This window comes from Clarias gariepinus, chromosome 13, assembly GCF_024256425.1.
Source record: "Clarias gariepinus isolate MV-2021 ecotype Netherlands chromosome 13, CGAR_prim_01v2, whole genome shotgun sequence".
Classification (NCBI taxonomy): domain Eukaryota; kingdom Metazoa; phylum Chordata; class Actinopteri; order Siluriformes; family Clariidae; genus Clarias; species Clarias gariepinus.
In genome coordinates, this window is record NC_071112.1 from 19,575,651 (window position 1) to 19,599,701 (window position 24,051).

The 24,051-nt window shown below is 37.6% G+C and overlaps 1 protein-coding gene across 1 annotated transcript in view; it reads right to left on the reverse strand.

The window, feature by feature from the left end:
• Positions 1–5,325: 5,325 nt before the first annotated feature.
• stard9 (StAR-related lipid transfer (START) domain containing 9) overlaps positions 5,326–24,051 on the reverse strand; it is a 41,727-nt gene continuing 23,001 nt past the window's right edge. The window contains exons 16-32 of the mRNA XM_053509617.1: positions 22,179–22,233; positions 21,941–22,066; positions 21,758–21,840; positions 21,499–21,560; positions 21,095–21,267; positions 19,405–19,873; positions 12,172–19,269; positions 11,377–11,577; positions 11,055–11,238; positions 10,784–10,924; positions 8,884–8,965; positions 8,631–8,794; positions 8,476–8,540; positions 8,189–8,391; positions 8,010–8,089; positions 6,967–7,125; positions 5,326–6,849 (exon numbers count right to left, since the gene is read on the reverse strand). Coding sequence (XP_053365592.1) covers positions 6,748–6,849; positions 6,967–7,125; positions 8,010–8,089; positions 8,189–8,391; positions 8,476–8,540; positions 8,631–8,794; positions 8,884–8,965; positions 10,784–10,924; positions 11,055–11,238; positions 11,377–11,577; positions 12,172–19,269; positions 19,405–19,873; positions 21,095–21,267; positions 21,499–21,560; positions 21,758–21,840; positions 21,941–22,066; positions 22,179–22,233 — 9,447 coding nt within the window. The 3' untranslated portion in view covers positions 5,326–6,747. The remainder of the gene's footprint in view (positions 6,850–6,966; positions 7,126–8,009; positions 8,090–8,188; positions 8,392–8,475; positions 8,541–8,630; positions 8,795–8,883; positions 8,966–10,783; positions 10,925–11,054; positions 11,239–11,376; positions 11,578–12,171; positions 19,270–19,404; positions 19,874–21,094; positions 21,268–21,498; positions 21,561–21,757; positions 21,841–21,940; positions 22,067–22,178; positions 22,234–24,051) is intronic.

The following is a 24,051-nucleotide window of genomic DNA, read 5'->3' on the forward strand; positions in this document are numbered from 1 at the left end:
GCTCACTCCCACCCAGAGTGTGTTCCGCCTTCACACACACACACACGACACACTAACTAGTCACCTCAGTACGAGGCTAAAACGTTTAACACCAATAACATCAGGCTTTTAAACTTTTAATGAAAGTGCATCAGGTGAAGCAGATGATAAAACACATTTAATATTATATAAAACTTTTAGTTAAGGAACAATTACAACGAATTATGTTTTTCATCATGAGTAACATGCAACTGCATGGGGAAAACATCTGGAATTTTCTAGCATGTAAACAAACAAACAAAACACGTGATGTGAAAAAAAAAAAGACCAAAAAAAGTACAGTATCATGAAACAATCTAAAATAAATGTGAAAAATGTTACGGATTATTTAACTATCATTGATTAATCTGCATTTTTCATATGTAACAATCTTATGGAAATAAAAAAACCAATGCTCCCCCAGTACATTTGGCATACGCTCTTATCCAGAGCAACTTACATTTTATCTTATTACACATCTAAGCAGTTGAGGGTTAAGGGCCTTGCTCAAGGGCCCAACAGTGGTAAGTTGGTGGTTGTGGGGTTTGAACCTGGGATCTTCCGAACCGTAGTCCAATGCCTTAACCACTGAGCTACCCCTGGCCCTAAGTAAAAACATGTGAAATATGATGTGAAGTGCAAAGGTATTCTTAGCATGGGAACAAAAACTCCCTCATCACTCACACTCATCAATCCTGGCCTGGAACCTATCCCCGGAGGCTTAGGGCACAAGGTGGGGTACACCCTGGATGGGGTGCCAATCCATCGAAAGGCACACATACACACACACACATTACAGGCAGTTTGGGAACATCAATTAGCCTACTGTAATCTGCATGTCTGCATGCTGGCCTCGAGGCAGGAATTGAATCTGGACCCTGGAGGTGCAAAGCTTTTTTATAATCTTTTTTAGAGTTCTGTGTAAATGTTTCCAGTAGTTTTAACAGAAAAGTACAATGCTGAGGTTAAAAAAGCAAAAATGCTACAATTTACAAAGATAAAGTAAGGAAAAGAAAGAAAAAAAAAGAAGCCAAAAAGTCCTACTAATGACATGGAAATTTCACATCCGTAATGCCAGTTTATCATAAATCATTTATTTAAATGCTTTTTTACATTTTTAAATCTGCACCTTGTTTATTCATGTCTCTTCTATTGTACAAGGGTAAGGCTTTCTGCAAAAGTCTCTAAAATGCACAGTTTGTTGAAATTATGCTATCCATTATGCTAATGTCACATCTGTAATGCTGATAAAGTGCTATATATTATCAGGATATAAATTATTATATGAATTTTGAGGATTTTCTTGTTTTTAGCTGCAGATTATAGTACATTCAAAGTTATGCAGATTGAAACTAATACTAAGCTTGTCTGAGTGCTAAGGCTTTTTTGTTGACCAATAGGAGTCCAAGAGTCACATCCATAACGCTGGAACCGCCTATACAATCTTTTATATCCTGTAGGTGTTTAGACAGCATGGTTGTTTTGTGGTAAGTACCTTCATGTTGCACCTCCAGATTTGTGGGGTTCAACCTTGTATCCAATTTGAATGCATGAAGTATGTTTCTTCCAGGTACTCAACTTTCTCCTCACAGACCAAAGGTTGGCAGTCCATGCAGGGTGTAACCTGCCGTGTGTCCTAAGATCCCAGGGATATAATTAAGGTCCCCTGGGATTCTACAGGAAAATCTTTATAGACAATGCATGCATGTTAATATTTACCTGTCCTGTACAATTTAGCACTTTCCCTAAATTCTTCTACATCACACACTTTAATTTAAAAAACAGCCTTTTAATTAGCCAGTTAGTTAAAGGGTATTGATTATGCAAAATTATTACAATTATTTTTTGTCATTTTTAGACATTCAGATGGGTCTCCAGTGTGTGTGTATATAAACAAAAACTTAAGGAAAAACAAAACCATTCCCTGAATTTTCCATTTTTGTATGGCCAGAGTTTAAACCAGCCAATAAGATTTTTTATCAGTTCTACCCCAAAGCTCTCCACGGCTTCTCTGCGGGTGTACAGTACCGTATGTACTGAAGCAGCACATTTGGGGAAATTTAAGAAGTTTAAAGTAGGAAAACATGCATTATCTAAGGGGCATCAGACACACTGTGGGGGAGCTCTGAGGCCAGTTAAAGACATAGTAAAAGTATATATACTGTATATATATTGTACTGTATAAATTCTTGACTACAGTACAAAAAACTTGACAATTTTAAAATATTAAATTCTCCTGAGCCATTGATAAATAAAAAAATATATATATGATTTAGGTCAAGGATTCTCAAACTTAATATTCAACGGTTCGGTTCTGATTTCTGTTCAAGATCAAATGTTCAGAACAGTTGGTGATAAGCAGCTGACATTTATTATCTTGCTTACAACATACAGGCAGCATACATTCATGTTAAAAACTGTTTTTCTGAGACAAAATACATTTAAACCTAGTGGAAAAATAAAACTGTTTTACTGCAATCAGATTCTTAAACCAAAGCAACTCTAACTTTAAAGCAACTTACATTCAATAATTGTCTGAAACATTCATAAGCGTTAGAAAGATCCAAAATACAAAATTCCAAGTTGGCAATGACCTTTCCTTTTAATATTTGGATCGTGACATCCTCACCATATAAGATGACATACAAATGTTTACACTGATATAAGATGCCGAAGTCTTGCTTTTCCATTAATGTTGCCATAACAACAGGGAAACTATTATGTTAAACTAAACACAGGCAACTATAATGTTTGGCCTTTATCTCAGGCCAGAATCTTTAAGTTAGACTGCAAAACTAACAGTTTAATATTGGAATAGACTCCAAGTCCCCTGGGACTCTATGGCATAAACAGTATCAGTAACAGTTAATAGGAACTAATATCTTATAATAACTAGAATGTTTAATAGTCATCGCCTGTCTCATAACAACATACAGTACAACAATAAGAAGACCAACTTGCACACTTCTGTAGGTTATCTGTTTAAGCGGTATGGAGGTGATCAGTCTGTGGCGCTGTTGTGGTGTAATATTGAAAGTCTTTAGCTCTTCTGTATTTTTGGGATGGGTGTTTCTCATCTTCCTTTTGACAATACTCCTTAGATTCTCTATGGGAATGGGCCAGGTAAGCTAGCTGGCTAATTAGGCATGGCTAACTAGCCAGTGATTGTTAGTTTTGGCAATGTAGGGCTTGCTCTAAGTCCTTCTGGAAAAAGTATAATGGCATTTGATACAGTACTCTGCAAACAGCCAACCCTTTTAGCAATGACCTTCTGTGGCTTAACCATCTTGTGAGGGTATCTGTGATCATCTTCTGGACAACTGTCAAGTCAGCAGTCTTCCCCATGATTGTGGATGCATGTACAGTATCGAACTAGACTGAGTGATGCACAGTATTTATACTGTATGAATTGTAATTTACTCAAATGTGAAATGAAATATTTTGAGATGGGTGAGTGTTTTATTAACATGAGCTATAAGCCATAATCATCAAAATTAAAACAAAAAGTATGAAACATTTTAACTGATATGTAATGAATCTAGAATATTTAGGTTTCATGTTTTGAATTAAATTAGTAAAAAAAAACTTTTCCACACAATTTTTCATATGACCCATTCTAACTAGAAGTAAATCATCTTTAAATATATATGGGAAATACAGTATAAAGAGTTGGCAAGGTTCAGTCAAACAGACTTTTTGTGCTAATAGAGTAATATATATATATAAATAAAAACACATTATTGTATGCCACGATTTTAGTGCACTTGTTAAATTATGTTTAACAAATTTGGGAAATGTCCCCACAATTTTTTTTCACTTAATCACACCAAGTTTTGTGAACAACCTGCTTTTACATTCACAAGATTAAGCTCTTCATCTTACTTTGGAAAAACCATTAAAATTCGGTCTTAACTATCAGCTATTGTTTAAACATTCTACCATTTTGAATGTGCGAAAAATTAAATGTAGATGCGTCTAAACCGCTCAAGAAATAAAAATGTTTTTATTGTAGCTCATAGCATTTATGAGTAGACTGTAAATTTGTTGTATGTAAAGATGTAAATTTGGATGCTTTAGCCCCACTTTGCTCTGTGCAATTGCATTAAAACTTGGTTCACATTTTCCTGATACTTGTACTGTATATATCACATTTGCTTGATTATGGTAATTATAGGTTGCTAAATATTGGGTGGCAGCTTTTTTTGATTAGTCCAATAATGTTTTAGCAAATGTTGCAACATGCTGATGGGAGGATGCACATCAAAATTCAACTCCCTATGCCAATCGAGGGTGACTCTATGGGCATTTTATTTTTGTTATAGCACCTCCTAGAGGCCAAATTAAATAAAACTTGGAATAACTGGTAAATGTTCATCCATAAGCCACTAGGCACAACAGGAGAAAAATACTCCCCTCCCCTGGAGTCCTTTGTTTCAGTGGCAGTTTCTTACAGGGTCGTTGCCAGTTCGATCCCTGGTTGTATCTAAGCAGTTGAATGTGAAGGTCCTGCTCAAGGGCCCAACTGTGGCACCATGATAGTTGCTTAAACTGAGGACCATCTGATCAAAACTGAGCATGTTGCCAAAATATCCTCTTGAAAATGCCTGCCAATTTTTTTTCAAATTGGAGTTTGCATTGAGAAGATATAATTAATTAAACCAATATGAGTCTAGACCTACTGTACTGTATAAGTTCAATGACTAAACAGACTGAACTATCAATTTTCTTTTAATAGCATTTTGCGACAAGTATTTAATGCTTATTAACCCCAGATTTTAGGCAAACTGAAAACAGTTTGTTTTGAAAAAAATGGCAGACAATTAATTTAAATTAAAATGATTTGGGATTAGACCATATTATTTATCTCCAACCACAGAACATTTAAAAAGTAAGACTTTTTTTTTTTTTTACTTGGCCATTTGGTTCACAAGTATAAGTCAATATTCAAATCCACAGCAATATTATCTCAGTTAGAGTTTCAATTTGCAGTAAAGCGCATAGGGCATCTTTTTGCCAAATTTTATAGCCTTAGATCTGAGAGTGCCTGTGTGTGAGGGAAGTGCCATGAAGGCAATGGACTATATAACAACATATTTTAAGGTTAAAAAAAAAAAATTATAATAAGAATAATATTTATAGTTATTTATAGAAGTAATGATAGTCCTAGCAAACTGAAGAGAATTCCTGCAGGTTTGCTGATAGAACCGCTGAAAATATCTGTCCATTATCACTAGGTGGGAATTGGCATGATACCAAATTAGGGAGAAAATAGAGAGGGAAATAAACAGCAGGCAAGTCATTAAAAAATTACTCTTTTATATAAAAAAAAGTATAAAAACATAAATATGCAGTTATAAAAAAGAACAAGTAGGCAACAAAAATAAAAGTAAAAAAAAATTATACAATGTTTTATATTAAAATAGCAGTGATTACAATGTATGTACAATAAAATGTTAAAGAAGATAAAGGAACTTCATTTATAAGTCTGAAAGTGAAAAAAATGTATACAGAGAAAGCAGAGTTCAGGTCCTTCACTTGGGGCTTTTAAAATAACCCTTATATAAATGGCCTTTTTACAGTGACTTACAAAGTCCTGGTCTAATTACATGGTCTATAAACAATTTGACTTTGGCTTTAAAGGAGTCATTCCTCTCAGTGTTACTCTTATAGCCACAATCTCTAAATGTCATTACCACTCAATGGTTGTTTCATGTCCTTTAGGTTTTAATGATTCAACAAGGACAGGTGTGAGAGTGTGTGAATTTTATGCAGCACATCCAATTATACACAGATGCATAAGTGAAATAAATATGCAGTATGTCCATGCAATACAGACTGGTGAGATATAGTTATACAATTTTTATGCAAATATTATAAAAATAAATAAATATATTGATTTGATTATCTCCATCCTAAAGGATGATTTTAAATGCAGTGACTCTTCACAAAGCCATAGCACTGTAGTAGCCATGGCTCAATTCACAAACAGTCCTATTAGAAGGCACTTCTGAATAAAGAATTTATTATATTAACGCTATCTCTATAGCACTTAAATGTATTACAAATGTATTAAACAATTGTATTTGCTATACACTGCATATCAAAAAAGTAAAAATACTGTAAATGCCACCGAGTGGCAATAGTCAGTAAAAGTGGCAAAAACATGACTCTTTTGTAGCTTCTTCTCAGCCCCACATGACTTTTAGTCTACTGTAGAGCAGAAACTGTGCACTCTACCTATAGGTAGTAACTTAAATATATATTGTGCATGTCCGTTCAGGAACAGTGTGTTGCGAATTATACATTCTAACATGTTTAATCACAGATATGTCTTGTTAATTCAAATTCAAGTTAATTCAAGTGTCAAATATATCAGCTTAGATTTGGATATTCACTAAAAGCTTTGCTACACAAAAATAAAAATACTGAATTTATATGATTTATCCTATGTAGAGATATGTAGAAGTCAATTTATTGTCAAGTACTTTTAGAAATAGAGCTTAAGGGTGACTGCAAATAAACTTAAATACTACTATAATTCTTTGTCCAGTCAAAAAAAAAAGCACCATAAAGAGTATGCACAATGTAGAATAGTGTCGAAATAATTTCTATAAATAAAACCACCATCAGTGTTCTGTGGAAAATCAAAACAGGAAAGCAAAAAGTGATGAGGTGCAAATGTTAAGAGTTTTAAGGACTTAAGGAAGTGCTCATTAGTAACCTGGTCTGTCACAAGGACAAAAAGGAATCAAGGTCTGCGATTACAGCTGCTTGCTTCTTAGCAACTACATTCAACAATCTCTGAGGCAGACTTGGAGTTCCCAAATCAACCTGTAGAGGACAAATATGGTTACTGTACCACAATCCGGATTTAGCTAAACTAGTTTAAAATAGTAGATTAAAATGTCATTGACTGAGAAATATAAAGAGCGAGCATTGAAAGGTTACCTGGAGTAGATAGATAACTGTAACAATCTCCCGACCCTGACGCTGGGTGCGCTTCAGAATCCATGCACTGGGGAACATCTCTCCACGTACTGTGTCCACGCTTGGGCGAGGGAGAGACTCGTCAAACACAGACTGCATGGCCAAAACCCACATATCATCCTGATGAACAGTAAGCAGAAAAAACATAAATAAAGATAAAGAGACAATGAGAGAAAGAGGCATAACAATTTCACACTAACTAGGAGCTGGGGTAGCTCAGTGGTTTAGGCATTGCTCCACTAGCATTGTCTCATAGCACAATAAATACCCCGCAAATACACCTACTATTGCTTTACTCGTGCATAAGGCATGAAACTGCTCTACATGTGGTGCAACTCCTCATTAATGCTTGTGATGTGTTTTTTCCTCACGCTTTATCTTCTGTTTATTTATTTATTTTAGAATAAGGAAGCATATTTTATTGTAAAATAATATGTAAATACATACTTTTAAATATCCAATAATTATAATATACAGTAAACACAATTTATTGGGTAGGAAATCATCAGTTTCAAACCCATACAGATAGCAGAAGGGGCATCAGTAAAATAAACCTTGGCTTAATAATGTATATATAAATAATGTATTGCAGTGAATTGTCTTTAGAATAATGCATACAACAGACAAGCAAAAAGTGAAATAAGGAAACTAGTTATTGAGAAACTATAAGGTCGGCAGCCCTATTTTTTTTTATGTGTCGGAAAACCTAAACATGTACCTCAAAATGTTAAAAAATACAAAAAAAAAAAAAACCATCTAAAAAAATCAACACATCAACAATTGCTCACATTGCTAAATCTGTTTGATGTATGATAATGTATTATAATAATGAAATAATGATATAATCCTTACTTTGTCTTGCAGCCAGCATTGTGGTCTAAGAAATGCTGTTTCAAAATCGTTATCTACACTTTATAACTAGTTTTAAGAATTCAAAAGTTTTATAATATTTGTCTGTAATTTTTAGAATATTAAACAGTTAACAAAATGACACAAGGACAAACCCGTTTGGACTCAGTGCTCAGGCAACAAAAATCCCGTGGCTGCTTCATATGACAGTTGGTTGGATCAGTCAGCAGATAAACTGGTGAAAGTGACAAAATGAGCTGTAATTATGTTACATTCGTTTTGAACAAATAAATATAAAAAAATAATGCAGCACATAACATAAACAGACAGTCACCTAGTTGTGAAGTGTCATCTAGCACTCGTGTCCAGGCAGACTTGAGAGATTTGTTGTAGAGATGAGTCTTGGAGTGATCTCGGATTAAACTCCATACACTACCCAAAGGTCTCTGCAGTTCCATAGCACCCAAAAACCCATGAGCAGATGGTCTGGATGAAGGCCGATGGAAGGTCTGAACTCCGTTCTCTAAGCCCTGGTATCTGAAAAAATGGTGAGTTGGTGAAATGTAGGTCTAATATTTATAAACAAACCTGCTGCAATTTTTTTTATGTCACAACACCAACCTCCAGCCAGCTTCTGCACTTCCTGCCAGCAGATTCCTTACATCTCCTCCGGAAGCTAAGTAAACCTATTACATCACAAACTCCAGTCAAACACTCAGCAACCAGTTTTACTAAACGGAATTTACAGATGGACACAGTGATACTATGCACTTTACCTCTGATATTGCACTTGTTAGAGTACAGTCTGCAATGTTCTGGTAAGAAATAGAAATAGATGTGGGAGAGCTAAAGGAACAGGCGCGCTGTCGACAAGGAGGAGATGATGGAGAGGAGGAGGAGTGAAGCTCATGTCCAGAGGAGGAGTTCTCTACACGGATATCTAATGATGATTATTAGTAAAATGATTATCAGTAAATGCTGTTTGTATTATTAAGACAAATGCATTTTTTTTTTAAAATGACTGCTTACCCTGAACTGATAGCCATGCACGAGGAGCCTTTAAAGGGGGTCTAGACCTGACTTTTAACTCTTTATCGGAGATGCCAGTGATCTAAAAAATAAAAGCAAAAAAAAATAAAAAATTTAACCCCTACATGAATTATTTCACCTGCCTAATATCACACAGGTTCGCCTTTTGTCAATAAATCAGAAATACCAGGATCAAAGGTTTTTTGTTCATCAGAATATTGTCCAGAGCATCACAATGTCTTCGCTAGCATGCCTTTTTTACATCCTGGGGCCTTTTCTATAGGTCAGGTAGGTCAGATACACGCACCTAGCCATCCAAATGATGTAAAAAAAAAAAAAAATGTTTTTTTTCTCCATTATACTGCACATGGCCACTTCCTTCCATTGCTCCATGGTCCAGTTCTGATGTACATGTGCCCATAGTAGAAGCTTTCAGCAGTGGATGCGGTAAACATGGCCACTATGACCCGTCTGGTTTTTCAGCCCCATAGACAGCAAGCTGCAGTGCATGATGAGTTCTGACACCTTCCTATCAGTAAACTGTGCTACTGTAGCTATACTGTAGAATTAGCCCAGCCTTTGCTATCCATGTGGATTAATGAGTCTTGGATGCCCATGACCCTGTCACTAATGCACTGGTTGTCCTTCTTTGAACTACTTTTGGTAAATACTAAACCTGACATTTTGGAGACGCCCTAACTTGGATTTTTGCCATCAAAATGCTGCAATTGTTCAAGTCTCTCAGATCCTTATACTTGCCCATTTGTCCCTGCTTCTAACACATGAAGTTCAAGAAATGACTGTTTACTTGAAATCTATGTAAAGTCAATGTTAATTACTTGCTTTTAATGTTGCTGATCAGTCTACAAACCCGATTCCAAAAAAGTTGGCACAATGTACAAATTGTGAATAAAAACAGAAGGCAATGAAGTGGAAGTTTAAAATTTTAATATTTTATTCAAAATACAACATAAATGACATATTAAATGTTTAATATGTCCCCTCTTCTTTTTATAACAGTCTGCAAACGTCTGGGGAGTGAGGAGAAAAGTTGCTCCTTCTCCTACGCAGTCATGATTTTGTAATTGATGCAGTACAGTATGTGGTTTGGCATTGCCATGTTGGAAAATGCAAGGGCTTCCCTAAATCAGACGACGTCTGAATGGGAGCATATGTTGTTCTAAAACTTAAATATACCTTTCAACTTCTGGTGCCTTTCCAGATGTGTAAGCTGCTCATGCCACACGCACTCATGCAACCTCATACCATCAAAGGTGCAGGCTTCTGAACTGAGCGCTGATAACAACTTGGGTTGTCCTTGTCCTCTTTAGTCCGGATGACATGGTGTCCCAGTTTCCCAAAAAAAACGTCAAATTTTGATTCGTCTGACCACAGAACAGTTTTCCACTTTGCCACAGTCCATTTTAAATGAGCCTTGGCCCAAAGAAAACGCCTGCGCTTCTGGATCATGTTTAGATATGGCAACAGCGAATGGCACGGTGGATTGTGTTCACTTACGCACAAAGATTGTTCCAGATTCTCTGAATCTTTGGATGATATAATGCACTGTAGATGATGATAACTTCAAACTCTGCTATTTTTTTTTTCCCGGGAAACTCCTTTCTGATATTGAGATAATATTTTTTGCCGCAGCATTGGGGGAATTGGTGATCCTCTGCCCATCTACTTCTGCTCTCTACACTGCCACTCTGAGAGGCTCGTTTTATACCCATTCTGTTTTTATTTAGAATTTGTACAGTGTCCCAACTTTTTTGGAATCGGGTTTGTACTGTATATGTGATTGATGGATGGATGGAATCACAATGTACAGTACAATCAGTTTATTTTAGCCTTCACGTAATTCATTTGTGAATTAATGCAACAGCAAGGTTTTCCCTACCTGTATAGATGGTGAGGTACCATCTTTCAGTAGAGCGGTATTACTGCTGTTGTAGCCTGAAGTAGGTCCAGAAGACAGACTAAGGTTGGAACCAGTGCACAAGGTGCTATTACTGATGCGTGTGCAAAGCCTCAAATGATCCTACATGAGTAATGAGGTGAAACATACAATAATTCCAAAATGCGGTATTTGTCCAGTATATACGGTGTTGAATCTCAATTAGTTCAGCAAAACAGACAAAAATTTTTTGCATGTTGCATTGTTAACTCACCTTCACAGACTGTGCATGGGCTTGTTGCTCTAACCTCCTCTTCTCCTGCTCCGTCCTCTCACGGAGCCGTACTCGTGCTTTGGCAATCTCGGTCTTTGCTTCCTCACGTGCGCGGCCATAATCACGCAGAAGGAATTCTATATCAGTGGGATACTGACCTTCTCTTTTTGGTGGATCAGGAACCCTATAAAAAGTCATTTAGATTTAGTTGAATAGTTTAGGATGGCATACACTATATATGTAACAAAACTCTTTACTGTATATATAAAATGAGAAAAAGACTAGTGATAGAATGACGAAAAGAATTGTTTTAGTCATTCACCTGCTCATTTCCACGACCTCCCTGCGTAGGTGCTGCAGATATTCCCTCTGCCGGGTGGGTAGATCCAAAGGTCTTTGAGACTGTTCTGTTGTTTGATGTGATAAGTTTGGATGCTTGCTCGGGCTCAGACTTCGAGCTCGCCGAGATGTCTGAAGAAGATCTTCTCTCTCCTTCCTCAGACTATCAATACTCCTCCTGTGCCTGAAGAAGGAATAACAGGAAATATTCTAATAATACCATAACATTCTTTATTCTGATTTTCTTGAAGCTAAGACAGTAATTTCAGCTACAATGAAAATCATAAGATGAATGCACTAGCACTTACAGAAACATTACTGGAAATGTACAGTATGTCTATAATTGGGGATATGTAAGTTTTTCAGTAGATGACTTTTTTTCTAAGAAGCGTACAAACTTTGCTTTTCAATGCTCAGAGAGCTTTCTCACTCAGGAACACGATGAGCTTCGGTTTTATTAACTTAAGGACTAACCATGTTTTGAAAGCGTTCTACAAAATGATATTCTTTGACACATTTAAAATTGCCATTGTAAGTAAATTGCTTGGGTAAAAGAGAAATAAAACGTAGCAGGAGATGCAGTTAATGAAAATTAAAACGGATTCACTGTTTCTCTATAACTGCATAAATAGTGATTTATTCTAAAGGCCAGTTTACTGTAGAAAACTAAACAAAGGAAAAATCCAATATAATGTACACTATATGAGCATTAAATCTAACAGCATATAATCCTTTTACACTTTTACAGAAATCGTTTGTTACAAGTCTAAAAACTCACCTGTCATACAGCTGCTGTTTGGTAGAGGTGGTAGATTCTGTTCTGGAACTAGACTTCAACATTTTCAGCAGAGTATCTGTTTTTCCCAGGCTATAGTGCAACTTGGCCTCTGTCAGCTCTACACTAAGTGGATGAGAACTCAAATCTAATTGCATAGAGGAAAGCACCTGCTCCCGTTCCTTCCGCAGTCTCTCAATTTCTTTGGTCCGTCTATCTGATGATTCTAAGAGCTCGGGTTTGTTACTCAACCTAAGGCTCTCTGATTGTACAAGGAGACTGTTTGTGTTCATATTTGTGGATTTCTCCATACCTAAATGTTTTTCATTAAGCCTGGCTGGTGGCTGATGACTGATGCCTGACCAGTTGGTGAACTTGTTGTGCATGGGCAGGTTTTCAGGAATCCAATAGTCCTCTTGGAGTGGACTGGTTTCAGTGTGTGGGTTGATGCTGACCAGGATGTCTGTATTGCAGTCACTCGGAGCCAAAGACACACTATCTTCCTCATGGTACTGGAGAGTGTCTTTGCTAAGATCACTCCAGCAGCTCACATCTTTATATGGTCTGTGTTTACATTCCTGCATGTTGCTTCTGTGGCTTTGATTAATGGGTGTTGAGGACTGTAATGATGTGTTTTGGCTCAGGGGTGCAGGCTGCCAAGAGTGACTATGAGACAGGGGACCCTGCACTTCATGAGAGTGTTTCTTTTTTACGTTTTGTATGTATCTGCTGGATAAGCCTTCGGTGGTGTATGCATCTGATACATTTAAACAACAGTGGTTGCTTATGCTTTCATGAGACATGGAGGATACTGATTTGTTTTCAGCTTGATGTGTGTAAAAATGATCATTGTGATGCTGTGATATAGGTCTACTGGTGGACACTGGTTTGTTTTCAGGTGGACATTTGACAGATTTTGAGAATGTCTCAGTGGGTGTCTGGATTGTATCAGATTTAATTTTCCCTTTCTGTGAACTTTTCACATCCACGGTGAGAATAGGTGAAGAGGCACGATCTATAAGCAACACTTTTTTATCGTGGTGATTCTTTGGCTTTATTTGTTGATGTGCTAGATTGTTCTTCGCTAACATTTGAGAATCGGATTTTCTCTGAGCACAAACTGAAGATCTATGCTCTACTGTGGCAGGACTGAAACAGTGCTGATTTGGTGCAACAGTTTCTAACGAGAGAATTTTTAAAGTGTCTAACTTTCCCCCAAACTGTTCAGAGGAAATTGAGCCTCCAGAACGCAAGTCAGGCATACTTTTAATAGTTTCAAAATTCTGTCTGCTGTCATACTGATCTTTTAAAGATCTGATGACCCCACTTTGCCTTGGTTCGTTGCAGACTTCTGAGCCAATAACTTTGACTATCACATTGACCTCATGAGCTTTAGGGTTCTGTACAAATGGGGTACTTTGGAGAACTTCGCTCTGTTTTATTTGCAATGCAAAGTCCTCGGTTTGAATCCCGACATCTTTAGCAGTTTGGGTGGAGCCATCACTCTTGCAATACTTGTTGGAGGGTACCTTTGAAACTATACTGAAAGTCTTTAATGGAGGCCCATTTTTCATAGAACTTTCCCCTGTTCTCATACACTGAATGTTTCCCAGAAGATCAGAAGTGCTGACAATCAACTCGGAAAGATGGTCAGACATATTCTGTAAACTTGTCCATGTGGTTGAAGTTCCATGTGTCGGTTTGGATGAAGGAACCTGGGTACTGCTCCTCTGGTGTCTGTTTCTTTTTTCCAAAGCTTCATAAAACTTGACTGTTTGGGTACCCTGGTTGCATTTTCTTGAATCTTGTTTATGTTCCTGACTTTCATGTTCAGACGAGTAGACCAACATTATTTCATCTACTTGGCCCGAGCTACTGGCTAAATACAACGTATCATTGCAAGAGTCATTGCCTAAAGCTGTTGAGATCTTCTCATTGCAATGAATTGGAGAATGAAAGGCTCCCATTAGCTCAGTTTGCGTGGAAATATGCTCCTTGGAATCTGCAGCACTACTCAATGTGCTAGAAAGCCCCTTGTGGACTGCATAAGTGCTCAAGTGGGAATTGAAAGGAGAATTCTGGACATTCAATCCATTGTCCATACTACAGCATCTTGCTATACCGCTGCCAGAACATTCAAAGGAGGACAGTTGACTAGGAATATTGAGTGCACTTCCAAATGGCTGATTTTTGTGTGCAGCATTAAGTAACAGATCATTTTTTTTTGTATGGACAAAGGGGTTGATGTCACTTGAACCAAAATGTAGTATAGGCTCTTTATGTTGGATAGAATTATTCTCCACTGATTTTCTTCTTTCATGGTTATTTTCATCTGGTATGTGTTTAGTAGAACTGCTAATGGTTAACTGAATTGTTTCATCCTTCTTTGACTGACCAGAAATTTGAAATGACTTTGCTGCAAGATGACATTTTTTCTGCCTCACTTCCTCTGATGAATCAGTGTTAACACCTCTGGAGTAAGGATATAAATTATCAGAACCAGTCCCATATGACTGATTGTGTTTTGATATTGATCCTAAATTAACTTCTAAAGACAGAGATGTACTTGATTCATCAGAAAAGCTATGTCTATCTTCCATCACTGGGTTTGGAGGAGCAGGTATGCCAGGTATGACTGGAGTAGCAATTACTCTGGGACTCTTAGCTATCTCATCCATGGATGAATCAGGTGTTGAGTCTGTGGATGAACTTAAAGGAGCTGTAAAATGAGCTTTCCTATATCTCTTTGGCTTTACTCTCTGTGGCTCTTCATTAGTCCTAGAAAATACAAGTCTTGAAGTAATTATTGCTGTATGTTGTTTTCCCCCATTTGCTTTATCAGTAGATTCTATTTTAACCTGATGAGGGTCTTTCGGGTTTAATGGCCTACATTCTGAAAATGTGTGCTCCAATTTATTTGCCTCTCTCATGTCTGTCTGCTTTGTTCTTTGTACAGACTTTGAAATTAAGGATATGTCTTGAGATGCATCTTGAAGGTTGTCTGGATGTTTCTTTTCTTTCTGAACATTCACACACTGTTCCTGAACTTTCTTTTTATTCAGCATATGGTCCTCTTTACGAAGTGTCTGGTCTTCGTTTTGAAAACAGGGCTTTTCACCCAAAATAGATGATTTCACTCCTTGGATAATTTGTTTTTGGTTGTCTCTCTGTAGCCCTAAAGTACAGAATGCCTGGCAAGATTTAGAAACTGTGGTCTCTTTATGGAGTTTTCCTGAACAAGTGTGGTTTTCAAGGTCCACGATTTTGTCTTTGGTTTCATTTAATGCCTTTGTGTTCGGTTCGGGATGAAGTTTATCTTGTGCAATAAAACTATATTTTTCTTCAGCACATTCATGGCATGCTTGCTTTTCAAGTGGTCTAGAAGCGGTGCCCTGAACATTTTCAGCTCTGTCTGAATTTTTTTGAAACGGACTTGCTGACTCAGTGTAAAGATGTGCAACACTGTTTAACTCCGCCACCTGCTGAAATTTAACAGTCATATTTTCTTTGCCTGCTTTCATAGACTTCGCTGCCTCCTTAAGCATTTCTGAGGCAACATCGTCCACCAATGCAGAGGAATTGCTGGAAACTGAAACATCGCAAACATCTTTTGAAACTTCTAAAGTGTTGTTTTCTTCAGGATAGATGCCTGGTTTCTGTTGGGTGTATGATGACGGATAAAATTCCTTGACTTCCATCCTTACAGATGTTCCTGTAGGAGTTGGATTGTGAACTGCTTTATTGATAGGTTCAGTCTCTGATTCCATTAGAAAGGACTGATCATGTTCCTCATCCACAGTAAGGTAATCAGAAGATAAAATGACTTCAGGGCTTTGTTCACAAGAGGACGACAATATCCGCTGTATATTTTTGTTACTTTCGCTCTTTAATTTATTTGTTAATATATTTGTATGGCTGGTACTTATCGATTCTGGATTATTATTAGTTGGAACCTCACCTAGGACAGTGTTTGTTTCTGGCACTGATCCATATGAATTATGATGGTCTGAGTTTTTGATTTCTGCACTGATGTTCTTCACCAACAAAGATGGACAACTGCTATGGAATCCTTGGTGGTCTGATACAACTTGTTTTTTAGTGGGATCTTTTATAAAATATTTATCTCCCACACAGTCGTATGTGTTGTCCACATTCACTCTATTATCTACAGAATATTCATTCACACACAGAATTGTGTAAGGACTGCCAGGTTCTCCTTGTGATTTCTCAGCTGTAATTTTATTCTTGTTCTTAAAAACATCCATGTTGGTTGCTGAGGACGTGTTGTCATTTGTCTCTGGTTCTTCATTAATATCTTTACCACCATGCACTTGCAGAGACATATTCAAGTGTTCTTTCACCACTTCCGATATCTCGTCATTAATCGTAATGCCGTTCTTTTGCAATGGACTGCAATCAAAGACTCCTTTGTCTACGACCTTAAAATCAGGAAATTTTACTTCCTGCATACTATGTACTTCACTTTTACCCATGAGAATGGTGGACATTCTCTGTTCCTTCAATACCGTAGAAACAGGTTGGTCTCCAGAGGTATAGTTGGCAACAAGGCTGTTGCTCTTTTGGTATGTACTGATATGATTGTCCGTAGATGCATTTTTGAAATCTTGCTGAAATGTTTTGGACAAATTGGCAGTTATCTTTTCTGTTGGTAACAGTTTGCCGGGTAAGTCTCTGCTAATCTTAGAATTGTCAATAAACGTGAAAGGTGCATTATTTACAGCAGAATCACCTTTAACAATGGGCTCCACACAGCTTCTCTTTGGGGTTTGCAAATTGCTTGCTAAATCATCTTGAGAGCCTTTGCTTCTCTTTCTTGAGTGCACATTACAGGTTTCATGCTCTAGCTGAACACATTGTTTTAAATGATCAGCGACTTCATTTACACTATCTGACTTGATGTTCATTTCAAAAAGGTAATCTTTTGCATTTATTGTACCATACTGTTCTGAACATTTTTCTATGTGCTGAACTTGAGGCTTTCCATCACTCACGTCCTTTTCAACATGGGTAATCAGATGCTTCATTAGGGTTTGTGTCTTGCACAGAAAATCATTCTCTATTTTCAAACTATCTATTGCTGATTGATGTAGTTCTTCACTGGAACATATAGCATTCTGCCTATTACTGTTTTTTAAAGTATTTCCTGACTGAAGTGTACTATGAGAAGTTGAAATTTCTAGAACTGTTTGTTCATCACATTTTAAGAAAATATTACTGTCTCTGAAAGGCGTTTCTGCAACGCGGGTTTCTTCAGAATTTGTTTCCTGTTGTGATTTTGTAAAGGTACTTTGTAGTGCAATGCTTTCAATGAGAACACATTCATCACCTGAGGAGATATGTGCAGTTTGTTTTGTGAAATTGCTTATTGAGTTCTTATCAGGGGATTTACCCTGAAAGCATCCTGAAAAAGCATTTTCTTTGGAAGGTGCACTGGCCACGAGCGTATGGACATCATCGGTTTCTGATGGCACTGCCTCTGTTGAAGGTGGTTTGTTTAAGCACAGTGTCTTATTGCTGAGTGTGTTCAGTGTGATGGATGACTCTTCAGAACTGCTTGTTGACTCAAAATGACCCAACATCCCATTATTTTCTTGCAATAACGTGCATTCGGGTGTAGAACATGACGTAGAGGTATGCTCATTCAAAAAGTTGTCCAAGACTCTCTCTCTTTCAAATGATAGTTGACTTTGTTCTTTAACTGTCACATATTTGCCTTGTGTAGAATCAAAACAGGGTGAAATTTGACATTCAGATCCAATTGTTGCACCAGACAGATCTAGACTAGCCTGGCTTTGGCTACTACTGGTCTCTGATCGTATGCATAGTTTCGATATGGTCTCTGAGGCCCCGAGGATTCTAGGGCTCTCTGCTGCATCTGTGGATGACCATGCATCTGTAAGCGCAAGGAAAACCTCTGTTTCTCTAACACTGGCATCACTGGAGTGCCAGGAATCAGATGTCAGCTGTGAGACCTGTGAGGATTCCTTTATCACTTGTTTTGTTTTTTCACCAAAAAGCTCTTCAGGCATTTCTTTGTCTTTTTCTATTTTTTCTCCATCTGTGGTTGATTGTGGATTAGGTGAATAGGAAGTATGGCCAATAGAGTCATTGAGCTTCAGTCCAGGCCTTGTAATAATACTCCCACTATTTCTCTTGACAAGCGAGTCCTTGGACATCTGACTGTCCTCACTCTCTGCCTCACTTGGTTCACAGTCTTCTTGCTGAAGCTGTTTCGCTAATGCAGTGGCATAAGCGGATGAAAGGGAGTCCACTGAGAAAAGGCTGTCACAGTCTGAAGAGTCATCAGCCACGTCATCACCGTTATCCTCTTCCCAGTTAGTCAGATCTTGCTGTGTCTTGACCCAGCTTCTGGTCTTTTGAGTCAGGATCTCTGCACTATGCCAGCGTCCTTGATTCTTTTCTTTTAATAAGATAAGCTGGTCTAAACCATCACAAGACACTGCTGATTTTATAGTGGACTTTGGCTGCTTTGTCCTATTGTCTTCTACTATTTTCTCTTTTTTTACTTCCATGGCAAATTGAGCTTTTATTCTGCTAGCAGACTTCGCATTTTTGCCACCTCGTGACCCTAAAGGAGGTTTGCGGGAAACCCTTGACAAAGCCATCTTTATTCCAAAGCCAACTGATCGAGAAAGAGCTTTGCGGATTTTCTCCAAGCCCTTGTTCTCTTCATGGGGTGAACTCTTTTCTCCTTTAGGCGAGAGTTTTTGTGTGCTTGATTGCTTTATTATTGGAAGAACCTTCTTACTATTTCCATTATCTGAATCCGCTGTAGTTTTTACAGATATGTTATGATTGAAGATTGATGATTGAAGTGGAGATCCAAGAGTTTTTCTTTTACCCATTTCCTTAGATGCCATGTTTTCTTTTATTAGCATTGCAATATTCTCAGAAGAGCCTGTCCTACTTGAAGTCCCATGACTACATCTTGACGGCATAGTGTTAGAGCGACCTCTGGGTTTGTCTGGTAGACATTCATCAGACACCCATCTTTTAGGAATGGTAAACCTAGGGAGTGATGATGTTGATTCAGATAATCTGTTCCTCCGAAGAAACTGGCTGTAAGAAGAAAAAAATGTACACAACCTTAAAGGTTTTCCTTCTAAACCATTTCATTATCTAAAATATAATGCTTATTATTCGTATGGAGAGTTTCTTAACATCAAGAAACCAAATTAAGTGGCTCTTACTGACCTGAAAATGGGTGTATGTTGAGGGTAAAGCCGAGACAAAAGGTCAACAGAAAACGAATGCCTTCGCAAAATCATTGGACGTCCTCTGCGCTTTGAGGGGGACGCAAGATCAGGGGACAAGGTTCCTTCACCCCCTTGTGAAAGGGCAGCCTCCAGTCTCTGAAGCTCTTGTTTTGCCTCTAACAGGTGTCGCTTGCGAGCAATCCTTTCCATCTGGTAGCGCAGTCTTTTGCGGCGTATGCGATTCTCATGTCTTCGGAGTGCATGGTGTTTTAGAAGCTCTTCTTGTACCACCCGTTTCCTATCACCCACAATTAGCGATGGACGAACTGTTTCACCGTTGTTCTCATTCTCATTACTTACAGCCAGCACAGGCAGAGAAATGACATCGGTCTGCACCCCTGAGTCGAGTGTTCCCTTCTCCCTGATGGCAGCAAGACGCTGCTTTTCTTGCAAGATCCACTGCTGGACTGTAAGATACATGGAAGACATAAGATTACTATAGTCTTAGTTCTTATAAACATGCATGAGGAGGGGCTTTTAATAGAGACTACAAGTACTTATTTTAGTTGTTTTAAATAAGAGCTCGTGTTTAATGCAGTAAATGTAAAAAAATTCTAATAACAAGAAGAATAAAAAAATTATACAACAGGATATTTTCGAAAAAACTAAAAAAATGTATGGTTTCATCAATTTTAGAAGGTTGTCCTGGTCCTGAAACTGCAAAACAACCCCAAACCATCACACTACCAACACCATGTTTGACTGTTTGTTATGATGTTCTTTTTAGAAAATGGCTGTGTTAGTTTTACGCCAGATGTAACAGGACGCACAACATTTCCAAAAAGTTCAACTTTTATCACATCTTTTGTTAAATATTTGCCCAAAAGTCTTAAAGATAATGCTTTTTTTGACAAATGTGAGAAAACGTTGGTGTTCTTTTTGGTCAGCAGAGGCTCTTAACTCTTCCATGGATGGCATTTTTGCCTATCTCTTTTATGAACACTCATAAATTTCTTGATTCAACAGGTCTGGCAGTAATCAGGCCTGGGTGTGGCAAGTAAAATTTAACTCAGCTTTTCCAAAAAATGGTTCATCACAGTTTATTCATGATTTAGCATTTTTCACATAGGAATAGGTCGATTCAGACAGCTTTTTTTCCTTAATAAATTGAATAATTCTTTACAAACTGCACTTTGTTTTTACTCATGTTATCCTTGTGTAATATTAAAATTTATTAGATGATCTCAATCATTTAAGTGTGACCAATATGCAAAAAATAGATAAATAAATAAATCACAGCATTGTATATGCACAAAGGTTTAAAAGTGAGACCACACTGAAACGCTGGGAATGCTTCCGTTTCAAACCGAAACTAAACAGAAAGGTTTAAATGTGATTGACAATCTTAATTCCTTCACACAATTCAGATTTTTCTTGAATCTCATTCCTTCCATTGAAGCATGTGCTTAAAAGTTTTGCACAAACCTTTGGAGGTCATGCTAGCTCTAATGCAGGCCATCATTAAAGCTTAATGTGACTAAGTACAACTTATTTTTAAATATTCTTAAATATGTTTAGAAAGATTAAAATTTTCAGCAATGCTATCGGTCATAATATAATTTGCAGTGAAAATTAAAAATCTAATAAGTAAAGAATCCGAAACACAAGCCATTAGGTAAATAACTTACTCTCAGAACGCTGCTTTTGAAGATGCGCCTGCTCTCTCTCCAAGTCTTTCTCAACTCTTTTCTGTTCCAGCAGGATCTCCTCGCGCAGACATTCCACGTAGCGCTGATGCTCTTCTAACCTCTGCCAGGGAGCTAGCCTATCACTGTCCTCCTGACTTCCTACTTCTTCTGCCCTGCACGCCCAGAGATATAAAAAGATGCTTATGTTTCCGCATCAGAACACCGACATGTAAAACAAATTGCTTGGTAAGTGAGCTTGCCCACATTTAGCATCTTTTGGTAACCAAGTAACCTAAAGCCAATCCAGCAAAAACAAGATAATAATGCTCTAGAGATCTCATTATCAGTGCAACATTTCCAGCTTCTGGCACAACAAATATAAACCACAGGACAAAACTTCGCACCTTGAGTCAGGAGTGAGAATGTTACACTTAGATGAGCTGAGAAGTGGACCACCTTCAACAATCTGCATTGGAAAGAAGATTTGAGATAAAAAAAAAAAAATATGTAAAATATGTTATGAGAGGAAACGCCTAAAGTAAACTAATTTCTGCTTTCTTTTCTATTTATTAATGTTAAAGTAATTACATGCAGATAGCGGTCTTAAAATCACTTTGTATTATCCTCATGTAATCTGGTACTGAATGTAGTGTGAGAACCTACACGTCTCCTCTCCCTCAGAACTGCCGCCTCTGCAGGATGGTTAAACCGGAACTTGTGATGTCCTCCTAATATTATCACTGCACCTATAACAACCATTACAACTGGCATGAAGCTCCACGATCTATTATTGGTACAAAATACTTAAGATTTGCATGTAAACAAGTGCTTGTGTTTTGCATTTACCTTGTGCGAGTCGACAGGGTTCAGTGACCTCTCTGCCGTTAACTGTGCAGGCTGTGTGTGGTAGGGGTTTAAGGCTAACAACTCCATTTTGATTCTCAATTTCACAAACGGTACCATCTGGCATGACTAAGACATTTAAGCATAAGCAACGGATTATACAAAAAAAGTGGAATTTTTTTTTTAGCATACAAATGTTATTTTGTCACATATTAGTCTAAAGAGATTAAAAAATAGTTACCGATATGGACTTCATTCTTATTTGGATCCTGAGGTCCAATTCTGGTTATTCCTTCCTTAACCATAGGAGAAAAAAAAGTTATTAAATTAATATTTAAGTTAAGCAATAGCACATGAGAGGCAAAGGTGTCAAACCGAATATCAGCACAGCTGATTGAAGAAAGGACTGTACATTTTATGTACGGTATGGTGCTTGTGGAACTGTTGTATAAAACCAATATCACACTTGAGGTCATGCTGTTGTGCTTAATTTCAAGCAAGTGTGATACTGTACATAAAATGTACAATCCCTTATTCCAAACACCAAGTGCCCTTGGTTAGGGGTTAGAGAGGAATTTGGGATTCAGCCTTGTGTTAGAAGCTAGTTGTTAGCCAGGAGCAAAACAACACAGACAGTTTACAGATTTAAAACAATTTATAAGCCATTACTAAGGAGACAAAAAGTTGTTTAGGATGACATAATGGCACCTGATGTGTTTTCTTGCTGAAGGTGCTACTGTCAATGGATCTGAATGTGGTTTTGGCAGGTAGTTGCATTCCCCTCTTTTCAGTACTATGGATTGTACCACCTACGTTCACCCATTTATATTTAACATTTGGCAGATACTCTTATTCAGAGTGACTTACTATTTTATCTCATTATACATCTGAGCATGGTTAAGGTTGATGGTTATACCCCTATCCCACCTATGCAGTTTGACTCACAGTGAGATGCGGAGTTAGGCACCGTGAGCTGCCGCGATTGCCTGCCGACGTTCTGTGAAGTTCTGCGAAGTTCTGCAAGGTTCGCAAGCTTTCGCGAGGGCCGCCAAAAAAATTTTTTCCGCACGGAAAGATGGAAACATACTTACAGCGCCAAAAACTTGCGGTCAATCACGATAAACCGTACTTACGGCCACCGCGCGAAACCACGTAGGTTTCTTAGGGGGCTTACTAAAGGGCCCAACAATGGCAACTTGTTGGATCTGGGGTTTGAACCTGGGAACTTCTAGTCCAACACCTTAACCACTGAGGTACCAGGGCCCCACACTTATGCTGACAACTGACAGTCAGTGTAATTAATGATTGTTAGAACACCTGTGATATGAAGTGATATACGGTATATAGTTAAACATCCCAGTGCTGTTATGCTGTATATCACCACTCAAGTAATGCCTCTCATCCAATCAGATTACACAGTCGATTATACTATCTGAGGTATAATAAATATTAATTCTTGTTGGCTGTGCCAATTGCATCTGTGTTACATAACACCCAACAAGGACTTCAAATGCATGCAAAATCTTTATGGTTTCCCTTTCAGAAAAAGGCCAGAGTGGAAATTGTTTAGAACAATATGAACCCTTAATGACAAATGATCTTTTAAAGGTTTTAAGAGCTCATTTTAAATATAAGACAGTAAAACAGAAGAACATAATTACTAATAATTTTTATAGTAAAGACTTACCCAACAAAAACACCCACTAAGAAAAAAATGTTCCATGAATAATTCTCAAAAACAGATTTGTTGTATGATTGTCCATAGAAGTTCGTATGGTTCAGCAGAGTGACTTTAGACTTTAGACATACTGACAACTGCAGATGTTTAAAAAGTGGCATTGAACCTGATGGTCTCTGAAATAAAGCCTCACTTTTTTCCCCCAGCATGAACACACAAACTTAACAGTACAGAGGAAAATTTGAAAAAGGGAGTAAGCTGGTGCAGACAAGCAGAGCTGCTTTACCTGACTGTAGCAGGCATCTCAAAGAATTTTGCAGAGAGCGCAAGAGTAAGAAAAAAAGCTGACAAAAGGGGAATCTGAACAAAAGAGAGTTATTAGTTAGAAAGCGGTGTATTAAAATATAGCTGAGCATACAAAAACGTGTTCATGTTA